General features: G+C 41.1%; 1 protein-coding gene across 10 annotated transcripts in view; it reads left to right on the forward strand.

Annotated features, from left to right (window-relative positions):
- Nucleotides 1-23503, forward strand: part of LOC111250646 (uncharacterized) — a 112054-nt gene that overhangs the window by 45490 nt on the left and 43061 nt on the right. For 7 of the 10 annotated variants that reach the window (XM_086989767.1, XM_086989769.1, XM_022806144.2 and 4 more), the window contains one exon: nucleotides 5787-5885. The exons of the other annotated variants lie outside the window; for them this stretch is intronic. In XM_086989767.1, coding sequence (XP_086845893.1) covers nucleotides 5867-5885 — 19 coding nt within the window. In that variant the 5' untranslated portion in view covers nucleotides 5787-5866. The remainder of the gene's footprint in view (nucleotides 1-5786; nucleotides 5886-23503) is intronic. 10 annotated transcript variants of the gene reach the window in all.

Below are 23503 nucleotides of genomic sequence, written 5' to 3' on the forward strand. Positions count from 1 at the left end.
AAACGAAACCGTTTTTAGCGATGATGACGAGTGAATAGAATAAGATGATGCAGAAGGACGATAGAACAAAAAGGAAAAAAATGAATTGTGATTCAAAGTCAAGGTGTACCGTAGAAACCGAGATGTCGGCCTTGGTCACAATGTCGGTCAGGAGAAAACCAAGGCGGGCACTGACTAGCAACATGCCTGACACGGACGCGAAGCATATAAGCGAAAGACAGATAGGAGCGACTCGTATACCGAAAGGGGGCTGTACGTACAGTAAAAACTGCAGCTACAGGTGTAGCAACTTCAACTTGAGCAGTCGTGTGCATAGCCTCTGTGTTTGTGTCTTGTTGTACGGGGTAGTAACAGCCGTATAAGAAACCACAAAAAAAAGAAAACGTAGGGTAAACGGTCTAACGGCAAAGGATACAAGATACATAGGTTAAGGGTAAGCGACTGGTAAACTTACCCACAGACTATGAGCAGTTTAGTGCGCCTCCGCCCTCTTTTCTTTTCAGTTCTCACACACTCGAAACCCCCAGTAAACGTGGGTTGTTTGCAAGAGCACTGGGTTTATGATTACGAAATAACGACAGTGAGTGCGTACGAGAGTTTTTAGGATGTCCTAGCCAAAAGCAGCAAGGGGCCAAACGCAGACAGCAGTGACAACGCCAGGATGACTCGAATCAGAACGATGCGGTTCAGCCCAGTTCTATGCCGGGGCCTTTTTCGCCTCCACTACTGCTTTTTCCCTCCCGTTGAGGAGGAAAAGGCAGGCACAGTGGAAGAAAGAGTCGAGCAAACAAGGCAGAAGTTATACAAAAAAAACGTGTCCTTATTTCCCATATCGGAATAACATAAGACCGTGGACGGTGCAAAGTATACAAGAAAGAACGACGCCCGCCTGCTTGTCTGGATTGCTCGTGCCATGTCAGTTTGTTTTTCGTAGATATACATTGTGCCAAAATATGGGAACGGAAGGACCATAGACAAGCAAAACTTACGTAGACGAGGTGATGCGGAGGGAAACCGGCAGGCCACAAGTCCTTACCATGGTCCGCTAGTTGTATGTTTCCTGCGTATTAGGATAATCGCTATGAACAGCCCTGCCGAAGCACTGCACTGCCAATGCCACGGGATGGTGGCTAGGTGTATAGGACCCGTGGTGCATTTTCGACCCCATACAACATCTGCCATTACTGTTATCCTCCATTTGCCCTTATGTTTTAGTCAACGTCAGTTACGACCCAACAGAGCGTTTCAACGGCAAGAAAAAAGCGAATACCTTTAGATTCAGTAACTTCGTTCCTTTCGTTAGCAAAGTCAGTTTTATTCTAATGTAGCTTACGATAAAGCGACAAGTTACCCTGTTTTATATAAAGACAGCTTAAGACGGAAACGTAAGTGACAATAGCAGCAGCAGACTACGGTTACAGCATATTTTTATAATACCATGAGGCATGGTAAAGCCTTTGATTACGTGAGGTGTGTTGCTAACCATAAGCGTGATCCTAGTAGAAGCCCTAAAAAAGAGAAACGCTATCCGAAAAGGTAGCTGTTCACGTACGAGTATTGCATAGTTTCATGTCGCCCCTTCTGCCCGATGCTGCAATCGAGAGGATGTCATTTAAGAAACTACGACCGCGAACCTGCTCCTTTCGTAAAATTTCAAGAGGAAAGAGGGGTCTAGAAAAGCAATGTGATATGAATTTAGCTGTCCGAGCGCAGAGATAATATTAAATAATGATAAAAGTATTTCACTCCAGCTTAGACACGATAAGGAACGAGACGTAGAACAGTGAGCGGATGCCCCAGTCTTTGATGCGGACGGGGTTGTGTGAACTGTTTCTGCTGCGAGGACCTTGTGCTTCCTTGGAGAGTGGGCCGGCGAGCCAAAGTCATTTGTAGCACCGACGTCCGACGTCTCTGGACACAAGTTGGGCTCGTATGATTTTCAGTGGCTAAAGCTAGGCTAGCTGCCTCATAGAATAAAAGGAGTAATGGCGAAGGTAAAAAAAAGAAAGAGTTTTCAGCTAACAAGTCATAAAGATAACTTGACAATGAGATAGAGAGTGGGTAATAGAGTGATAGGCATAAATCTATGGTAAGCTAAGGCCAAGGCTGATACATCCGCTGAGCCTTTAAAGGACGACGAAGAATATAAGTACAAAAAGGGAAGGATCTTTATATCCGTATTCATCGTTACGAACACACAGACACTCGCATAAGGATACAGATACATACGCTATCGTGGCCGTTCGGAAAGAGGGGGAGAATTAAAATTAGATACAGTACAGTCTCTTATGGACTAGGTTGTCTTGTCGCATTGCTCAGGTCAGGTACTGGGAAGAATTGTTAGGGGACACGCACAAGGTCCCTTAGTATTTTGTAACGAGGTTCGGCTTTTTTAAGTCAGGTCCGGCTCGAGTAATATCGCCATCAATGGCAAAAGTGGTCTAGACGTATTGTCGTACACACGGTATGCATGTGAACCAGAAGCTATTTTGAGATGAGACAATAATCTTACAGGCTCTCTTCGAATTTCCATAAGTAAAACAGTACGACCACCCCGTCGAATAGCGTCCATAAAGAATCAAAACGATTTAGTTGAACTCTACGAGGGGGAAAAGCACATTTGAATGATCCAAACCTATATCTGTCCTCAAAAGTACTTAGGGCAGAATACTTTGCATCCCCTTCTCTCACTTTAGAGGTGTTAGCAACTTACAAGCTACTAGATATTCTCTAGGATTTTTATAACTTAGTTAGATGACGTTTTTAGCGAGGAACAATATAACCGCATGAAACAAGTTTACCTTAACGATCTGTTCACGGCGATGGTTCACATCATTTTTTCGTACAGTATGGGAACTGCCTCTTATGCGAACGGTGCTGCTTTCGAGAAGACCTCCTAAGCTAAATTAGATTGTTCATTGGCTAGTGCGTTACACACATTTTTCTTTTGTTTTTTCTCAAGTCTCTTCTAGCATGAGCTCTTTTGCGAAGTTCAAGTGGAAATATGAAACTTAATATTGAGCTTGCTAGAGGTTACTCAATTTGCACCGCTCTGCACTCACCCACTACCCGTCCGCCCTTCCGTTCTGCCGTTTAGCTGAAGCTGAGAAGGAGTCAGATTCTTTGAAGATGACTACGGAAAGCAAAAGTTTCCGAATCTATTATCAATACCGTGGGAGACCGGAAGACTTTGCGCTAGATGTTGTAACTGCTATAGGAGAGCTTGTTCGAGCAACGTTGCTTTGACTCAGTTGGATGAGCCCGTTCGGTTAGACGGGCTTTCCCATTCCGGAAAAGAATTGCCATTTTTCACAAAGTTTCTCATCCATACAGTGACAGTCAACCAGGAAGCCCAGAGAGCTACCACACTACAGTGTCTGCGTGGAACGAATGGTTGATCGAAAGTAATTCCCCTGTATAGTGCCAGAGCTCGCAGCTATCGGGACACCAGAGGGCGGCGGTAGTAACAGCGACAGTATCGGTGGCGCCATCTACCAGCAATAAAAATATTAGTAGTAGCAGTGGTCATACTGGCAATTGTAGTGGAAGCAATGATGCTGTTTGTCAACAGCTGGCAGAAAACTAATTGCAGTGATCATGCTCTAAACGAGGTCGGTCGACACTGCTGCAAAACTGTCAATACTGGGTGCGGTTGTCGTTAGCGTCTTGCAGGAGGACAGCCAGTCTGGCTCCAACAAGAGTGATTTTGCAGTAAACAGATCGTTCGTTCGTTAGCCGGTGGTGCGTTCCTCGCACTTGGCAAGTTATTCCTTTTTACTACTTATCCTAATACTACCTTTCGGAGGTGGGTGTGGGCTACGGAAAAAAATTATAGTAAGGCATACATTGGCCTAGTCAAGGAAATTGAGTAGGGTTACGGATTCAAGCAAGACCTCATGGAAGTGCAGACGACAAATCGTTTTTCTAAAAGAGCAGCCTATCTTAATATGCCGAGCTCAATACACCATTGTTATGTATTATAGCTTATTCGTGTGCTATGAGTGTTCTATGACCTGTTCAAAATTTCTTTTTCTGTTGCAGAAGATTCTCCTGTGATTCCTAGTTGCTGTTTCCGTTAAACCTACGCCGCTTAATGGCACTTTATTCCGAGGTCAGCAATGTAGTGCGTAATATATTAAATGACAGTACTCATCATAGTCCTTTAAAGAGGCGCCAAAGAAGGACCAGAAATTGGCTACCATGGTTACAAGACCAACTACTATAATAGAGATAGCATTTGACTGGCAGTCCTGCTACTGCTACTCAATTGTAGTAGATCTATTGACAGTGGATTAGTCAGACCTGTTGCTTACAACCTTTTTTCTTTTGCCCGTTATTCAGCCAAGAGTACTACATTAACACACATTCGCACACCAACATACCCACGCCCCTGTACCATGCGGTCATGTGGAAATTGATGTAAACGTCTAAAGCTACTGCTATGATGGCAAAGATAGCCACAGTGGCTTCGAGTGCTTTATGATCCTTGCTTAGAGATATGGTGCTTCTGATGCTTTCCACATTTATCTGAGTACCTCTCTGCATATACTTGAGAGAGGAGGGGAAGTGCCAAACGACTCTAACAACATTTCTGTGTGCTTGTGCGTATCTATGTGCACTGAGGCTCTCGAAGAGTCTCAGGATTTTCTCTGTTTTAATCATTTTAAGGCAGGCTTTAATAGAGAAGATAACACTACAGGGAGCTTTTAGTATTCTTATCCTGTCTCTCGGATACATAGAAAAGTCGACGATTTAACCAAAGTAATGGGGTGTGGGGAAAATGTAGGCGTTCGACGAAATTTTTGGAACGCAGGTAAAAACGAAGTAAAGCACCGGTAAGGCGGAAATAGACCTAGGTTTACAAATCAATGTCAAATTATAGGCTGGTGGAAAACTATGAACCAAGTTATAAACGACGTATAGTTATCGCAAGATGCTGAAGTCGAACATTTTGGCCGCTATACCAATAAGGACTGCTACTAACTGAATCAGACCCACTTTCCACGATATTTCTGTACTATTTAAGACCCGGTTCGTTATTATAGTTTGTAAACTATCGCATGCAGTTGGCATACTATTTAAATTGTATCCAGTAAGTTAATCAATTAGGGCTCCAACTCTGCCCACATCGCATATCTCATAAATAAACGTTTACTATCTTACTGTTGCTGTATACCCGATGCATTATTAAATATAATTAGATTCAAAATAATAGAGTTGATGATGCCTATTGTTCAAAATTATACTGATACCTATGACAATAGTAATACTTGAGCGAAAATAGGCCTTCAAACCTTTTGCCGCGATCGAACTGGCCATGCCCCTTTACCGGAATCCCTTTTCCCTTCAGGCTTGATCGGTTACAGGCGACGTTATAATTAACTGCATTATATATTACACGAAAAGTAATTCAATCTACGCGACAATATCTGTTATATCAAAAATGTCAAAAAGTTTTTGTGTTCTGAGTCCGGTACTTAACCCTGTCGGGCATTAGTTCAAAATATCAAAAATATATATAGCTATGTCGATCAGACTTTAACAGGCCTTCAAATATATATATCGTCCATAGTAAATGATTCCTAAGCAGACTGTCATCTACCATGGTTACGTTGGCCAAAAACATTTGCCAAGGCCAAAACAATAGAGCGGATCGATCGCCTGCGTCAAATAAAACTGGAATGAGTCGTCATGAAGTCGTCATGAATTGTCAGTAAGCAAATTTCTTCCACTGCCGTTAGCGAACCGCGACACTGAAAAAAAAACTCCCACCGTTTTTTTTTCAGTAAAACAGAGCCATATGGTGAGCTGAAAGTGTTCTGACGTTTGCTGTATAAATGATCGTGCTTCGCCCACTGTGACGACGATGACCACCGCAATCGTGCGTGAGTACGCGACCAATATCAGCTAAAGCGTATTAATATGTCTGCTCTTTACGTTTTCACTGGCACTGTTGAAAAATACGGATAATCTATGAAACGTCAGCACCTGGTATTTCCTACAATTGCTCATATCTTCTAATACCAGTAACATGATTTGACCGGTCTAACCATTAGAAAGATAATCCTAACTTGATATTCTAGATCAATCATCAATAAGCTTTACCAAAAGTGATTACAAGAATCGTTTATTCATTCAATTCCTATGGTATTCAAAGAAATTACTATTCGGCTCGCAACAAGTTCCGTTTTATAATAATACGTGGTGACGAGCACACCGTTCGTCAATATTATTGACCCGTAGACCAAGGCCCCGTAATAAGTCAATATAAATATATATATGTATATAATTACACTTATTATATGACTCTAGCAAACTATAGCCACTAAACCAGGTAAAATGAGGTCAAATAACCTGTATTTTTATCACGCATGTAAGCATAATAGCTGGCCTACCTAACGCGCCTTGATGTGCCTATTATTACAGATAAGGTATTGTGCTCTAAGTATACGCTTACAATGCAGAATATGTTGTTGGTAAAACGCTACGAACAGCGACGGCTATGTTGTCGGCATAATCAAGCTAAAAATTTTTTTTTATTACGGATTATATATATATATATATATATATATATATATATATATATATATGACTGTGCTTTGATATCAAATAGATGGGTTCGTTTGGTTTTCTTCATAGCGGTTATTCGCCTTATCCTGTTTTTGGCCATTTTTGTTTGCTTAAATATCGCCCTATGCCATCAGTAACGGCACAATTGCTTTCCTTGAGTTTGTCGACCGCTTGTTGATGGCCGTAGATCGAAAATTCGCGGCCTATCTGTGAAGAGGTCTACATCCTACCAAAACCACTGTTTGATGTAGCATATAACTTCAGGCCATCATTGGCTTTTTTGTTTTCAATGAAACTGTAAAAATTAAGTTTTCTATCAGTAGGTGAACTTATACCTTCTTATACCCTCAAATAACTGAAGAAGCGAAGGTTTAAATGGATAATGATTTCCGTAAAGAAAGATTTATGTGAATATATTTATTCATTCATATTTGTTGTTGATTTTTTGGTGTCATTTTGAAGTTGCTACCCGGATAAGATCACGCGTAGTTTTTACGGTTGTTGAATGAATGCAGGTTTGCTTACCACCAGCTGTTTAGATTTAGGCTAGCGACATGCACAAGAATACCGGATACGCCGGATAAGGCCACGACGCACCTGTTCGGTATCATGACGTATCGTAAAGTAGATGCCTGAGGTTAGATTGAATCTACACAGATCACATTATGATCATCAATGCGAATATCTGCCATAATTATTGCCGAAGCTATACTGAATATATATGCTTATCGTGCCGAACTTATCCGGATGGGCTGGAATAATAGCTGAGAAGGGTTTCGTTTGCAATTAATTTGACGCTAGCAAAATACGAAAACGTATGAGGATATGAGCAGTACTATTTCAGCCAGAGTAGGACAGCTGTAGCATGGAACGTACCCTGTTTTAGGTTCTGTCTGCCTAGTTATACATATGTAGCACCAAAACGTAGACATATTCTATCGATGACACGAGCCGTAATAGAGAACGTTAAGCATATGCGTTACCTAAAATTTACAACACACACCATTGGAAATAAATATACGTCTGAAGAAGAATGAAGAGCCAATTGTAGCAGTACAGTGTAACGGAAACGACAAAAAACAGTGACGACTTCCAAGTTAAGCGTTGCCATCTAAGACGCATTGCTGATGATTGTTCTCTTGAGGTGAGATTGTTGGCAGAAAGCCTTGATGTGGGATCGCCGATACTTCCCAAGGGCAATAAGAGCAATAATTGATCGTTGTCGTTGGTTCTCAATTCTTTCAAAAATGGAGCAGCAAGTTATCTACAATGTTTTTCCGACAAGAAAATATTTGTCCTCGGTAAAAATGTCAACAGCAAAAACGCTTGGCGATCTAATCATGATCCATACAATATAAATTATTGTGGGTAAAATCAGTTCTCCTCGCGGACCTTTCGGCTTAAAACAGTTCCCACTCTCAAGGCGTCAGAAGACTTTTTAGCTTACCTGCGTAAAGAACCTGTTTTCATTAACAGGAACTCGAGTTTAATAGGAAATAGACCCGCCCAAAGCGTGCTTCCTTGGTAGCGCAAGTACAAATAACACATAGCCATTGTCACCTTTGCCATGCGTGCGGAAAACTTGGCCGAAATGTCGGCCTACCGCGATTGGTTTCGTCTTATAGACGTTAGTGCGCACAGATATGACATATCACACACATATGTACATTAGAGATATATATGCCACAGGGGCCATAAAGGTGATATGTATGTCCTGTCTATTTATAGGGCCTAATAGAGGTAGTATGTATACAAGATAGAGGGTAATGCTATATCAAAATGCCTTTTTTATAATGTTAGTTCATCGCTTTAGCCTATGCGATGATTTGATGGGTAGCGAAATCTAACAGCTGCCCATTATAAAGAAAATGAGTATGCATCAGTCACATGATATATGCTCATCTTTGCATAATGCTATTACCTTTAATGCTTTTCAGTATGACCGGATTTTTACTACTCTAACGAGCTTTACTACTCTAATCCAAAAAGGGTTTGAGGAGTCGCGTTTATTAAGGAGAAATATTTCATACAACTGTTTTCTTTTGTCATACAGACTACAGTTGCTTTCATTCAAGCTGCATAGGACGATTGGCAAGTGTCAACAGTAATACATACTTAGCATTATTAGTTTTGTCACTATCTGATGCGATCCGAATTATGAAGAAGCGGACTGCATCACTGTTTTTTCTTTCAACTGATGCTGAACTCGTTACACAAACTGGTAAAACTCCCATTGAACTACAATAACGTAATTTCTTACCAACCGTTGCCGACGCTGGCTCTACCACCAGCGTTGAGCTAGCACAGATATAGCAAGCCCGTTACCTCCCGGATCCCCCAACTACAACTCAATAACGACAGAAACAAAGCTATATATATATATATGTATCCTTGCTGGCAACCTGAGCACGACTTCTTACTTTGAAGACAGCGAGGAATCTCTCAGAGAACGACGACCGAAGCGGTAACCCCCCTGTCGTTTTTCCTCTCCGTAAGATTGGCCTACCAGCTCAACAAATAGCCCACTTCGGGCCAGCTGCGGTTTCGCGCAAGTAGAGGATAACCTAGGATGGGAATGCCACCGCGAAGCGCAGTTGGAAAACGGGTGTGCCTTAAGCCTTTAATTGACATTCCTTTAGAACTCCAGCGGGTTTTAGGAATCTGAAAGAAGCGTCGAGACCTAGTTACAGCCTCAAAAAAAGATTGAAGAAGCAGTCCACAATAGCTACTACTAAGGCTTGTTTGACTACATATCAGTGCTTAAACTGTTCAAAACGCATTAATCATTTTAGAACTTGTTGCCAGTTTATCCAACAAGCATTGCAGCTCGCGCAATGGTAAAGGTGCTGTTAGACGTTGTTAAACCATATGAAAATATGGTTTTTGGCATCAGGCCATTTTCAAGGTGGACAAAAGAGCAGTCTGTGCTATCTGTTACACGGAAGAATAATACTCTTTCTAATCAACGCAAATGGCTGTTTTAGCCCGCACAAAAATAAAAGTCTGCATTATGTGATCCTATCACGCACCTGGCCGCAGCCGCCCCTCCAAAAGGGAACGAGTAGAATCAAAGAAAAATCAGGACACATGGTGGAGGCTTCAAGGGATTTCGGCAAACGAATATTAAATAAATATGAATTATTCACAATGACAGACAACGACTAAATGTTATGAAGTTATGCTATCCCACATAAATAATAACACAACATAACTGTATTCGATAAGAGGAATTTTAAACGCACTAATCCGTGAGATTGAGGTCTTGCGCGAATGTGCGTTTTGTTTCAACCATACCTCATCAATAGCAACTAAATTTCTGGATATTTAGTATTTCAGTCGGCACCTTGAGTCAATGCATAATGATAATACTTCACTAGCGAATGCAGGCGGATTTCCGATTCGTTTACCATCCTCAGCTCGCTATGCACCTAAAACCGTAATCTGTAAATAATGAACGATACTATCGAATCCAAAACCCGTTTTGTTTGTGCTCTGTAGACGATCTGTTATCGATCTTGGACAACAATACGGACCTCTCGAAAACGGAAAGGAACCATTCAACGTAGCCTACTGCGATACCAGAAGCAAAGCAAGCTTCCTTAGTCGCGTTGTCTCCATCTACAAGAGCTGTCGGCAGTTCCCATAGCCCGTGCACACCAATGTTATTCTTTTTCCTTCGTTAGAGTCCACTTCTTTTGTTCAGAAGTGATCCACTTATCCACTTACCTATGCGAAGTCTAAATATGAAAGTGGTAATACCTCTTCGGTAGATTTCGTCTCATAAATAGTAGCTCGCTCAACGTTTTCCCTCCAGCTGTAGTTACTATGCCGCTACATTTTATTCTAGCAGATATAAACATGCACATCTTCAGCGGATGTGGCCGCTGCCGTCACCGCGTTGGCTTGCTGGCAGAAAGGGTACTGAATAGCCTCGAACCGGCCCAGAACAAAACAAGATCAGAAAGAGCGGCGCTTCACTGTTCGCCAGCCGACGAAGCTTTGGCCGTGCTTGTAGTTACAATGGCAGTGGCACTAGTCGCGCTATTGCTACCATTATTACTCCCAACAGCCGAAGCTGTAGTGGTAGTGGTATTTTAGAAAATCGTTTTCGTTTCTCTCGTCCGTTTCCTCCGCGCTCCGAAGCTGAATCTAAGTCGTTCGACGCTCACCAGCCGCAGCTAGTAAAACTGTCTCTCCAGTTGATCTCCGAAGTCGACAGCGATGGCGGCCGCTGTTTCCACTGCTAAAACGACCGTCTTACACAAGCTTGACACGTTACTATGCGCCCCGTTAACCCTGCAGGCTTCAAGAATCGAATACGACAGACGCTTCTTGCTTCGCCCGTGAGTTCGGGGAATTGTGACACTTTTAGCATAGAAAGAAAAGCATAGAGGAGCATAGAAACTACATGTCTTCGTAGCAGTGGAGCTCAAGGACCGCCTATATTTTACGTGGGTTACTTCCTCTCCTTTGCGCGGGTTTAGCTCGGCTGAAGGAAACGGAAAATCCTTTCCGTTGAAGGAGAAAGTCCAAAACGGCTCGCCGTAAGAAAAACGGCCCTGGCCGAACAGTATCAGCGAGACACGGTACCAACGAACGAAGTGAAGATGTTACAGAGGAAGGTTTCCATCAGTGATGTACATTTATGTACAAGATTAATCTGCGCCACTAAGAAATCATGATCTATGACTGCGTGATAGCGCCTAAGCATTACAGATTAACTTTGTAAATTATGTGGCAAGGAGCCTATTGAAGCTATCGAGGTTGTGTATTTGTGCATAAGTTAAAATTTGTTTGGCCAAAGCTTTCCCGCGATCAAAGGCTTTGAACAAATTTTTTATACTGTAACATCGCATAAACAAGCATTTGTGACCAATCACTTAGCGTTATTGTCATATTGTCTACGTGGTATAATTGTTCTATACAAGTGATGAGAACAGCTATTGAAACTGGCACATATGTGGAGATAATCGGTGACAAACAAATGATTGTAACGTTGAGCTGTACAATATGCATGGTATCTAATCGACTTTTCCTAGCTTTTCTGCCATATGGTGTGCATATGCCTACGTAATGCTCGTGTACTCTCATGAGACTGGCATACTGAATTAAGTGTCGTGTGATGCTTGGGAATATGTACTTCAATATGGGAAATGCCAAGGTTTTTAAACTCGCTTGAAGAATGCTATCATTCGTATTCCATTTTAAATGCGGGCTTTTACTGCGTATATACGGGTATACGGAGGGCGTCTGATTTTTAGATGTTATCGTTCCATTGAGTTAAGCAGCTAATACTAAATTATATTGCCCTACTTGTTTTTGGTACTCTTTAAGTGCACTCTTAGCTGGTGGAATTTAGAGATCAGCCTAGAATATTGAACATACGCTACATTTACTTGTCGGGACAAAACTTCGTAACTCTACTCTTTCTAAAAGTAATAGCAATTTCAGAGGCAGAGAAAACTCAAAGTGATTTCAAAGTTTGCATTCATTAACGCTGGTTGCATTTGTTTCCAAGTAGGCCTGCAAGTACTGAAAAAACAAGTTCCATTGGCCTGATTAGACCACACATGCACTTCTAGTAACTTTCGACGCATTTCACTGCTGCATTCGAGACTGGTGACACCTTCAGCAGCCGAATGGTAATAGTATGATTTGGTTTGACCGTCTGACGCGTGCTATTTTACGCGCAGCCTTCAAGCTAAACATGGCCATTGATTGTGGGCATCATGACAAATGCTTTTACCACCGCATGATAAAGTCAAACAGCACTTTTCTATTATACTGTCTGTAGAATAACCAACGATATAATATAACAATAATAATTTAGACAAAAATTGAAGGTAGCAATGAGGCCAGATTCCGACTAAGCGTATCTCTGCGTATAAAAATTTATGTTGCAGTTATCGTTTTCGAAACACCATTGTCTTGCATGTCCTACAAAAGCCGTGGAGATGATAAGAACGGTTATCAGCATCTGTTTCCTGAGCGTGGTTGACGAAACCTATAAGTCTAGTCCAGTAGTTTTTTTTTTTTTTAGGACAACTGCATTCGCTGGTATAAGCAATGGTAATTCTTTATCAAAAACAAAGCTGCAAGTCTATGTGTTTGTAAGTGTTACCCATAACAGCCAAAGAGAACGATGGTGCAGATGTCAAACAGAAGGATGCCTTATGAAAAAAAGGATTATGAGTTGTGTATAAACATTGTCATTTGTCCCTCGGGTGTGTTTTTGATGGGATGGTTCTTATCAATGAGGCCTTTTATTTACTGTTGATATTACTTATACAACAGCTTCAGCAGCTAATTTGAAAAGGAGAATATAGATTACATGACAAGTAAAGAACAGAAGCTCTAGATACAATAGGTAATATATTTTATAGGACTAGGCGCAGGAAGCTTTGATCAGCCAGCCAATCATTTTTTTTGTTGTCGAGTAGGACTTTTATATAAGGGTCTAGCGTGTGTAGAGAACGAACTCTACAGACACAAGAAAAAACATACATTAATATTGGCTAGCTGTAGACGTACTATATACGGAGTTTGCGTTGATCCGTGCGTACATAACCTCGCAGATAGATTTGTTGAATTAGCAAAAGTGACTTATAAAGTTAGGTTAACGTTTTCGGAAAGGATACAATGGATGTCCTTACCACTACTAGTACTATAAACTGGAATCCTCGGAAAAATAAAGCGTAAATTCTGGCATCAATGCCGAGCTAAATCTGGGTTGTCGGTAGTTGAATTTTAATTATTGCTTTCCCAATTACTAGTAATCCCCTCCGCAGACCACTGTTAAAGTGATCAAGCAATTAATTATTTGGAGTTCAATTAATGATATTGTAGCCGTACTAGTGTATGAAATATGAAAACATTTAGCTGACCTTAAAAGGCTCAAAGAGGCATCCATGAATTAAAAAGTCCAGCATAAAAGACCAACAATCATACAGGATCTCATGCTCTGTTCCAGAAGTGAAGAGGTAGTAAAAACGTTCATTTTTAAGCAATATTGGAAAGTTTTGTTTTCAACAGTATAGTCAAAGCAAGATTTAGCTAGAAAACACTCATTTATCAAAGTGAGAACGGAGCTTTTGAGCTATTTTTTAAATGCAGTTTCGCCTCATCTACGTTCATCACACCCTATTACGCTCGCGCATATGCTTATCGATCCAATAGCGCCCTTCAGTTAACTCAATCTTCAGTCTCGAAACTTCCTATTTTCCATTAGAATCCGTGAAGAGGAAAGCTACGCCGGGGAAGAAAAAATGCGGCGTCAGAGGGTGTAATGTGTCGGCAGTGTCCTTGCGAGGGAGTGTAGGTAAAAAAAAAAAAAAAAAAAAAGATTACATCATGTCCACATGTTGTAGTGGGCTGGTCAGCGTAGTGCGTATGTCTAGATTTTTTTATGAGAGTATTTGCATTGCACGTCCTCTCATATGATAATTCGTCGATGAGCGACAGCCGTATAGGGGGTGACGACGAGACAGGCAAATTGTTTCTGGTTTTTGCAACACAGCCAACGGGTTTTATAGGGGGCTCCCAGGCCTTGAAAGCTTGAAGGCACGGGCTTCTTCACATAGGTGGACGAGCTTGGACAGGACTAGCTGCCAAGCAGCCAGCTAAACGACAGAGAGCAGTTTTTTCCTTAGCTTTGGATGCGTGTTGTACAAGGAGGATGGCCTGTGGCGAGTAACAGGGGATCAGACGAATGTCCGTTACCTACACGGTGTGACCGACAGAGCACACCTAGTAACAGCAAGGATTGTGTTTTGCTAGTAGCTGTTGGTAGTTTCGCGTCACCTAATGGTGCACACAGGCCTGCTTGCCCGGCCGCTAGCATCGAAATCGGTTTGCCACAACACACCTACCTTTCTCAGATTAATGCCAGTGTTCCTTTCTTTTTTGCTTCCTTCGTCCTTATCGAATATTAATCTTGACGCGACGATTCGAGCTGGCTCGGCGGCAGTGTACGTTAAAGCTCAGGCTGTGAGGCAGCGGGAACGGAACGGGTACGGGGGGCCGTAGAGCGAACTGTTTAGGAAGATAAATCATAGAAAGGCCAAATCTGACTTGCATCCGCTCGAACAAAGTGCGCGTAATTAGACGGAACATCGGTGACATTAGTTAGAGCAGCACGTTGATCGATGATTTCGGAAACTGACATGAATTTTCGTTGTGTTGATCGCGGTTTGAGCGCTTCTTGAATCGAAAACACTACTCACAAGCAGACCTAAACTAAACAGTGCTTAACAGTAGCTGCAGTAGGACTGGGGCTACCAGCCGGGTAGACTGGCGCAGAAAAGGCGCATTATCCCACCCGGCAAAGGTCCGTGCCAGACAGAAGCGGCTTGAAACAGAGCAGGCAGATCAAGCTGAAGAGCGAGAACCGAACGGACGGAGAGATTGAAGAATAGGTCCTGATAATACTGTGCTTGAGCTGTCATTTCCCAAATGCTCCGAATTCCACCATAGACAATCCGAGCGTTCTCAGATGCCTTCATTCTCGACCTTTTCGGTTGCCCCTAGGGCTGCCTTGTCCTAATGGCAGTTGCGGGGCCGGCTATGCCGTCGCTGCTCCGCGTCGGCAACTATCGAACCTCCCTTCAAATTATTTTTCGATCAGTCGATTGGGCAGACAATTATCGAAAGGCAACAGCAATAGCTGTTATAGAAATTTCCATGAGTAGCAATGGAAGGCAGTTAGGAACGGCGACAATGCAACGACGATACCGCATCATGGCTGTCGAGACAAACTGAATGCCCCGAAAGCCAATTGGCCAGATGGGTCCGGGCCATCCCGTTGAATCTCAGAATAGTGGAGGGTAGTAGGCGCGGTGCCCTTTACGGTGGCATGCACCAAGAGAGGCTGCTTCGTACTTTCCTGTTAATTCTTGCAAGATAAGATTAGAACTGATAGGTTTTTGGCCGATGCTCGCAGTCTTCGACTTAGTCGACAATCCTTGTGGCAGCGGCGGTCGACGCACAAAGAAAAGTCGTCTGGCCCAGTATGACTGCCAAGTTTGGAAATACGATAGGTGCTGTAGACTTGGTTTATTGTCGTCTCATTATTTTGTTTAGTGCGTTCCTATCGCACGGAACTATCGCCTACTACGGGAGGTTTTCAGACATAAATTAAATATGAGTTCATAAATGTTTGCGCGTATATGGGTGGCCGTACGTGTACAGAAGAGATTTCGCTCGATGCAGACAAGATGTCTAACTACTGATAACGAGATGTCTGTATGTACATGTTTGGACTATGTATTATACATGGTGAGAATAACGCTGCTCGCACCGACATGAAGATATAAAGACGACAAACAAACAGAGTCTATTAAAGATTAGTGAAGAATTGTAATTACGAGAATACCGGATGTTTCAGCAAATATTTTAAACTCTATAAGAAAACCGAATAAAGGCAAAATCGTACCGTGAACAATCAATATACGCTAAATCTAGTGTTTTAAATGCAGAGTTATAGATCAGTCGAAAGCCATGATGCCAATTTTGATCCGCAAATTATAAATTAAATGCTTGTAACTAGAAACAAAATCTATTATTATTAAGAAAACCACCATACTTAGGTCTCTCTAGTAAAAATCTCTAATTCTTCTTGTAACACTATAAGACAGGGGTATAATAATAAGGGTATGATATATTAGCTTAAAATAGGCCATACTGGATGTTGGAAAGCCGAAAAATATATAAAGTCAGATTAATTACTTACACATAATACATGCCACATGTGAACCAATATGAGGCATATCTGTTTTTGACACTTGTAAAGTATTTACGTAAAGTTTTGCCTTACGAGGACAGAGCTTAAGACACAAAGCTAGATAACGAAGCACAGCCGCGAGCCTGTGAAGTCGTAGCGCTATTGGAAAGACGTAATTTTACAAAATCATTGACGTGCGTTCGCCAATATGGAATACAGGTAGAACGTAGATTATTAAACGCTGACATCTGCCGATTTCCATCTTACTCTTATTATATATATATATTATATAATATTCTTGTTATTACTTCTAGCCTTCAGCAGAAGTTGTTTAGCAACAAATGGGTGTCCACTCTGCGAAAAAGAAAGTGTTCGACTGTCTTTTTGGTTGGAAGTAATCGTTTGATAAATTTAATAAAGTGACGCTATCGAAGGTAAAAGCTAACGAGCTGGCGGCATGTGGCAGTTCACAATTGCGACAATAACAAGGATGAATGATGATGCCAGGTTAGCTAAATCGTAATTGAGCTATTTAACTAGATGACCGAGCATTACGATACTATTTTACCATTTGACATTTGAATAACGAAAAAATCATCCAAAACTTCAGCCATATTTCACAGTAAGTTCCTTTGAAACTTAGCATGAGACATCTTCTGGAGGGCCTATTTAGACAACTACAGAAAGATGAAACGTTTCAAATATTTCTATCGCAAATATATTTCATAGAAATATAATGTCACCTTATGCTTTTCTGGGTGTGTGATCAATAGGCCAGCAGCCGCAATAGGTAGCTACGCCTATTGCTTGGGCTGATCAAATTAGTATGTTTTCTGCGCGTTTTTTTTTACTTTTACTTAAGATGCAGGACGAACGACAAACTGCTGCCGAAAGCATAGATGCAGGCATGACTAACGCTTCGCAAAAAAGATATGAATCGCTACGATAATATCTACTATTAAAAAAACAACTTGAAAACATCTAAAAAACATCGACTTAAGTTAGCAACTATCTACGACTCTGATAGTGCGCTGTTTTCTGTACTTGAACTAAGTGCCTGGATCATTAGCTGCCCCTCTCAATTCCGCATGTATCTGCGAAAATCTAGGGCAGCCTGCACAAGACTGGAAGAACGGTCGAAAAATCACTAGGTTTGTGTCGGATGCAGGTACTGGCAGTCTAAAAGAATTAGGATGGTTAATAAAGATAAAGTTATCTGAAATGCGTCTACCCCCGTGGAAGTTTGTATGTAGGTCTTTTCCAAAATCAATCTAAGCAAATTTCTAACAAATTCTGCGCAAATTCGTATGACAGATAGGTCGATCCAACGTACGCTCTATCCACCACTAAAAGAAAATAACAAAAAGATGTAATTTGCAAGGAAGCATATTATATTTAAATGGACCCTAGCTTGGGCATCAGCTTTATCTCAATAATGTTTTCAGCAACGAGGTATACTAAGCAAAAAAAGAAACTTCGCTACCGAAACTCAACGACTCACCGTTAACCTATGCTAACTGCGAATGTTACGTACTTGATGTTTCTCGAAGCCGGGGAACTTTCTAACACCTATCTGTTTTCCATATAGATGCTGCGATTATTGACTCTATCTTCCATTGCGTATATGGGGCTTTATATCCTAGTAAATACCGAATCCTATCCTAGACGTGCATAACTCAGCTATAGTACCATACTTTTATAGCACTTGTTTATATAGGATTGACTGTTTATTCCTAATTACATGGCTTTAAGCCTACATATTTTACGTTGGCATAATTTGAACGATGAGATTTGATGATTAATGTTGTGCTAACCTTGTCAAAACGCTCCTCTCCAGACTCAAGCTAGAGTGCCGTAAAAATGTAGGAAGTGCCTGCAAAAAAGGTACTATTATTTTTCAATTTTATTACGATAAGCACACAAAAACTCTGTCGAAGTTCTGTTTGACGTCGAGATGCCCAAAAATGGTTTAATTGCTTTTCTACTGGAAACTTCAATGTGAAGGACACTTCTTGCAACTGTAGACAAATCACCAAACAGATGAAATTATTGGAAAAACCAAGCAAGATCGGTATGTGAGTCTCGAAAGACGCCGTCAAGGAGCTGAACATTTTTGAACTACTTGAAGAAAGCTGACTCTAAAAAAGTAGGATATCTTAATATCATATGGTCCGACGGAAAGGAATTAAATAATTTAAGGAAAACAAATAACTAGACTATATATTCACCTGCAAAACTCTACAGAACCGTAATCAAATCGAACCATATCTAGAGCGACTTAAAATGGCGTACATTTAGCTTAGTAGAACTATTGCCTTAACAAAAGTCAACGCTTTTTCGAAAACCCAATATACGTTTTTACATATTAAATAGCATATTTATTTTGTATCTGCAAAAGTACTAAGATGCATTCTACCATCGTTTGTACAGATGTACGGAACGTGGAAAATGTATTAAACTAGAGCGGAAGTAAAATCTTTGTGTATATAGAGATGTTTTTATAGGGGCCGTGTTTGGCTCAATAGCAGTTGTGCATTTACAAGGAGCTGGTTATGCCCGGTGTGAAATGAAAGAAGCTTTTTGGATATGAAGGACACTTACATCTCGATTGTTACCTCTGTGGAAATACAACGTCTGCCAGATTGAATTGAGCTGAGAGAGATTTGCAAATCTGATTTTTCTTTGCAGAACGCGATTTCATAGGGATCACGTGCCTCTTGTAAGATCTGTAGAGGTAGCGGAGCTTATCTAAAGTTTGACGACTAGAAGTAGGGTACGGGCATCGGATGTTAAGGTTAATAGGTAGTGCGTGTAAACGATCTGAACACCCTAAGCGGACGGCCTTGCCAACTAATTAGATGTGTTCTTTTTTGTACTTGGGATAGGCATGTATCATCTCTTCAGTGCACACTTTAGTGCATAATTTGGCCTGGACATGAATTTCATTGAATCTAGCAAAACAGAAAGGCAGGGTCTGCGACAGAGTATTCCTTGAACGCTACACGGTATACGCTACACGAAGTAATATTTTTTTAAATATTTAAACTAGAGTATTTGAGGTAGTTTAGGTTAGAATTACTCGAATATGAAAAACGACAGCCATTTAATGTAACAATTCTGATTACCGAACATTTGCGCAGAATATATATTGACTCAAACAAAGGAAAAATAAAAAAACAATTGCTTCCCGATATTACTCGATTTGGGAGAGACATAACTTCCTATTGGATGCAATCCCTTCTTTTTTGCGGTGATAAGTAAAGGCTTTCTAGGCATCTGCAGTACATTCATTATTTCATTTTGTCTTGCTTCTTTTTCCCTTTTCTAACCCTTATACCGTGTGACGTCGTGTTTTAGGGCTAGGAAAATGCCCCGCAATAATTGATTTCCGGCAGTAGTATAAGTCGCAAACTGTGTTCCAATTTTGCAAGCAAAACAACAATGAGGTAGTGCTGTAGCACCTAACAACTTTAAAGGACACTGTAGGTCAGAACGTATATTGCATGTTAAAGGTTGCCTAACATAGAGGCTCACTTACACCTGCTAATGGAACACAGAGAAACTTCGAAAAAAATGCCTAAACAAGTGACTAAATGCTTTTCGGAAGGAATAAAGGGCAGCCAACGAATTTAAATAGTACTTTATAACGTCATATTTATTATCTGGCGCGGCCTGCATAAGCACTTGACGTCACTAAGGATTGAAACCACTGGGGTGAAGTCGACATTACGCTTCAAGGAATTACGTTTGTGTTTTGTCAGTATTTGATTTTATCTAGGTAGGTCGTATGCGAAGTTCCAATGCTTTGATCCGTTGAACTAGGCAATCTCTGCCCTTACGAAAAATTCCTCACGTTCTCTCCGGATCGGACTTCGATAGCGGAAATTGCTTACTCAGCCGAGCGCATTGGGTTGCTGGCAGCGTTTCAATTCGCTCGAGTAAATAGACGCTTAATCGAAGATAGCGTCATGACAACCTGACGCTGCTACATAAATCTACATGAGATGTGTAGAATCCATACTATACAAACAAACATAGTATGTAGTTGCTTTTCGGTCTACCTTTAAGTAACTCATCTGACACAATCAGGGCACATTGTGTTGAAACATTTACTGGATTAGTTTGCGTGCATAGCGAGGCCTCGTCAGAATATAAGGTCTGTGATCAGACAATTGAACGCCCAATATTACAGGCAGAGCTGATGATCTCAGTTCATATTAATATCCAATAAACACTTTATTGCGATTATAATCAATCCCTTTGCAAACACTAAGAGTCCAAATTTATCACAACGAAAAGTGCAATGGCAAGAAATTTCCAAGTACTGGATTTTGCTTAGTGCCATTTATACAGAACTAGATTTTTCTGACTTACGATAATTATAACACATAATAATTATAATTATATAGCACAACGTTGCAGCTGCATCTCTAAGTTAAAAACGATAATACATGGTAACGACGAGAAAGGGCATATAGTATGCTTAGCAAGTTTTTGTCCTTTTTTATTTATCGTTGCTATTTCAACAAACCGTTTGCGTTACCGCTCTCCTTGGTCATCGTCACCATTCGTATGGTCCTTACTTCGCCACTGCGTTGTTTATTGATGACGTCGATAGTTGCGCAATCCCAGCTTCGCTACCGTTCGTCGAAAACTGGGTTTTTGTCAAAGAAGGCACATGCGGAAGTGTGTAAAAAATCAGTTACATTAGATACCACCCAATAGAACGCTTCTCATGTCTTTTTGGTTCTATTCCTCTGTTCTTTAGCGCTCTGCTTCGCAGTTTTTTTATTTCCTTATCTGGTGCGTCTTATGCTGCTTGTGGCATCTCCTCATTATCTCGGAGCGTTTCTTTTCAGTCACTTTAGGCTTTTTGTTGCTCGTGCAATCGGACATAGCTAATGTCCCTATTTCATCATCAGTCTATGTATCTTTATCCTATATCTTTTGTGTCCTGCTTTTGTACTTTGTTGACTTTTTTTTATATTATCATCGTTATATTATCATCGAGAGGTTCGTTGAGACGCGCGCACGGACACATTATAGAACGAAACTGACCTATATTATCAACCGGTTCGTTGCCTTTTCGTCCAAGAGATAAAGGAGTTCGAAAGGAGCACCGGCACCTTTCCATGTCCGAATTAGAAGTAGGCCTGATTCGAAATTGAATTGAGCAATTCCTACATGCCTAGAGCTGGTGAGGAGGCGGCGCTAAATTGAATCTAGGCTATGAAAAAGCGCCCTAAACAGTGGTGCGCACAAGTTACCGGTAGTGGGGCCGGTGGTGGAAGTCCATGGAGGCGCAGACGCAAGCAGAGCAGGGCTGTTGCTGCTGAAGGGCCAACGGCGGTAGGGCAAGGACCAAGGGATACAAGAGTTGGGATTGGTTGTCCGGAAAGCTGGCTTAGGGCAGTTGCATGCTTCTGGATAGCATACAGAGAGGGAGGTGAGAATGGTGGGTGTTAGATGAATATAGCGACGCTGCCTGGAGGACGGCGGGAAACTTTTAAAATGAAATGCTTTTCCTTTTTCTCCTAATGCAAGTAGACATAGATGTAGATGGCGTCTACAAACGGTGAAGACAGACAGCTTTTCACCGTCAATAGCACGGGCAGAGACGAAACAATGACTAAAACGAAAACGATGTCGGCGACCGCAAATAGGACGGGACGAGGCGAGACAAAGTGGGGAAAGAAAGAGCATTTCTTGAAGTATATGCACGGAAATCTTAAGTTTTTGTCATAAGGAATCGATATGAGCAGAAGCTTTAAGGATGAGGAGGCTGGATTTGGGCAAGTTAGTAGGAAAACGAGATTTTGTACGAGCTTCTGCACAGCAAATAGAGCGATAAGCGAGAATATATAGTTTCTGTGACCCACCGGCTGGCTGGAGGTTAACTGAATGGTATCTGGCGGCTTTACAATGGCAGCATTGCGTAGTGACGATGTTAGCAGGTCTATAGATTTCGTTGACATAACCGAAGCGTGCGCATGAGTTTCCGCGCGTATCATTGTAGAATGATTTAATTAATAGCAAAATGTGCATAATCATTAAGGTAACTAAGTGAGGGCACCTGAGAGCTAAACACTTCTGAATCGTCACTCGTTTCAACTTAAATACATTGAAAAAAGAGTGAACCTGTTTCGGCGAGTTGTTTATAGCAGATATTTTATTTTTCTCGATTTCGTTCATCCTGAGAAGACTCGGGTAGAATTTCTCTCTTTGTGTTTTTTTTTTTTTATTTCTATCGCCAAATCTGCTTTAGGTTCCAAAATTTGAACGAGCTGATGTCGACTGAGCCTAGTAGGAGTTTTGTGTTCGTATGCTAGTTTCATATCTTTACTACTAAATGGCACCTAAAAACCCCTTGAGAGATTACTGAAATATACCTACACAAGTAAAAAGTGAACGAACACTAATTATTATATTATTATTAGGAAAATAGATAAATCTAAAACAATTTATATTACCCATGTGCTATCTTTAACCTCTGCGTACATGTGATATATGTGTGGTTCAATATTTTTTTTTTTTACTGATTTATATTGTGGGTAATTGTTTGTATCCGGGTATGAAGATGAATGCACATAAAATAACAAGTGAAATTTAGGTCACAATTTGGTGGTTATACCGCTGCTTTGTTGTCTCATTACGTGTAAGACAATATAAGTTCTACCACACTGTACAAAGTGAAGCTCAGATCAATGAGAGTATCTGATAGCAGTATTTTCATCAACTAATTTACAATCTGAAAACGTATTCCTATGATATGAATAATATGATAGAAATACGCCTTTCCTTGTTCTGTTTAGCTCCATGGGAAATTGTTTAGTTGATACAGAACACGTATAACCTAAACGCTCGCAAGCCTTAAAAGCACCATTGAATTTAGTCATCAATGCTCTATCAATACTCATCCCATTATATAATACTTCGGCAATAAGAGACGTTCAGCAGGCATGAGTTAAGTAACAAATCTTCTACTCGAAGTGCTCTAGCTTCTAAAGAAAAACTACTGTGCTAAAGAAAAACAAACGATTTAAATAGCCACTGTCTGACTTGGGGAAAACAGAAAAAAGAGGTGGCAGGGATGGGCGTATGGATTGTCGAAAACCCTATAGCGGAATAGGCGGGAGAGAGAAAGAGTGCCATACTACGACGCAAAAAAAGAAGCACCACTATCATCGTTGTCGACTGGCAGTAGCCTGCCGTGCT

Source organism: Varroa destructor, unplaced genomic scaffold, assembly GCF_002443255.2.
Source record: "Varroa destructor unplaced genomic scaffold, Vdes_3.0 BEIS01000005.1, whole genome shotgun sequence".
Taxonomy (NCBI): Eukaryota; Metazoa; Arthropoda; class Arachnida; order Mesostigmata; family Varroidae; genus Varroa; species Varroa destructor.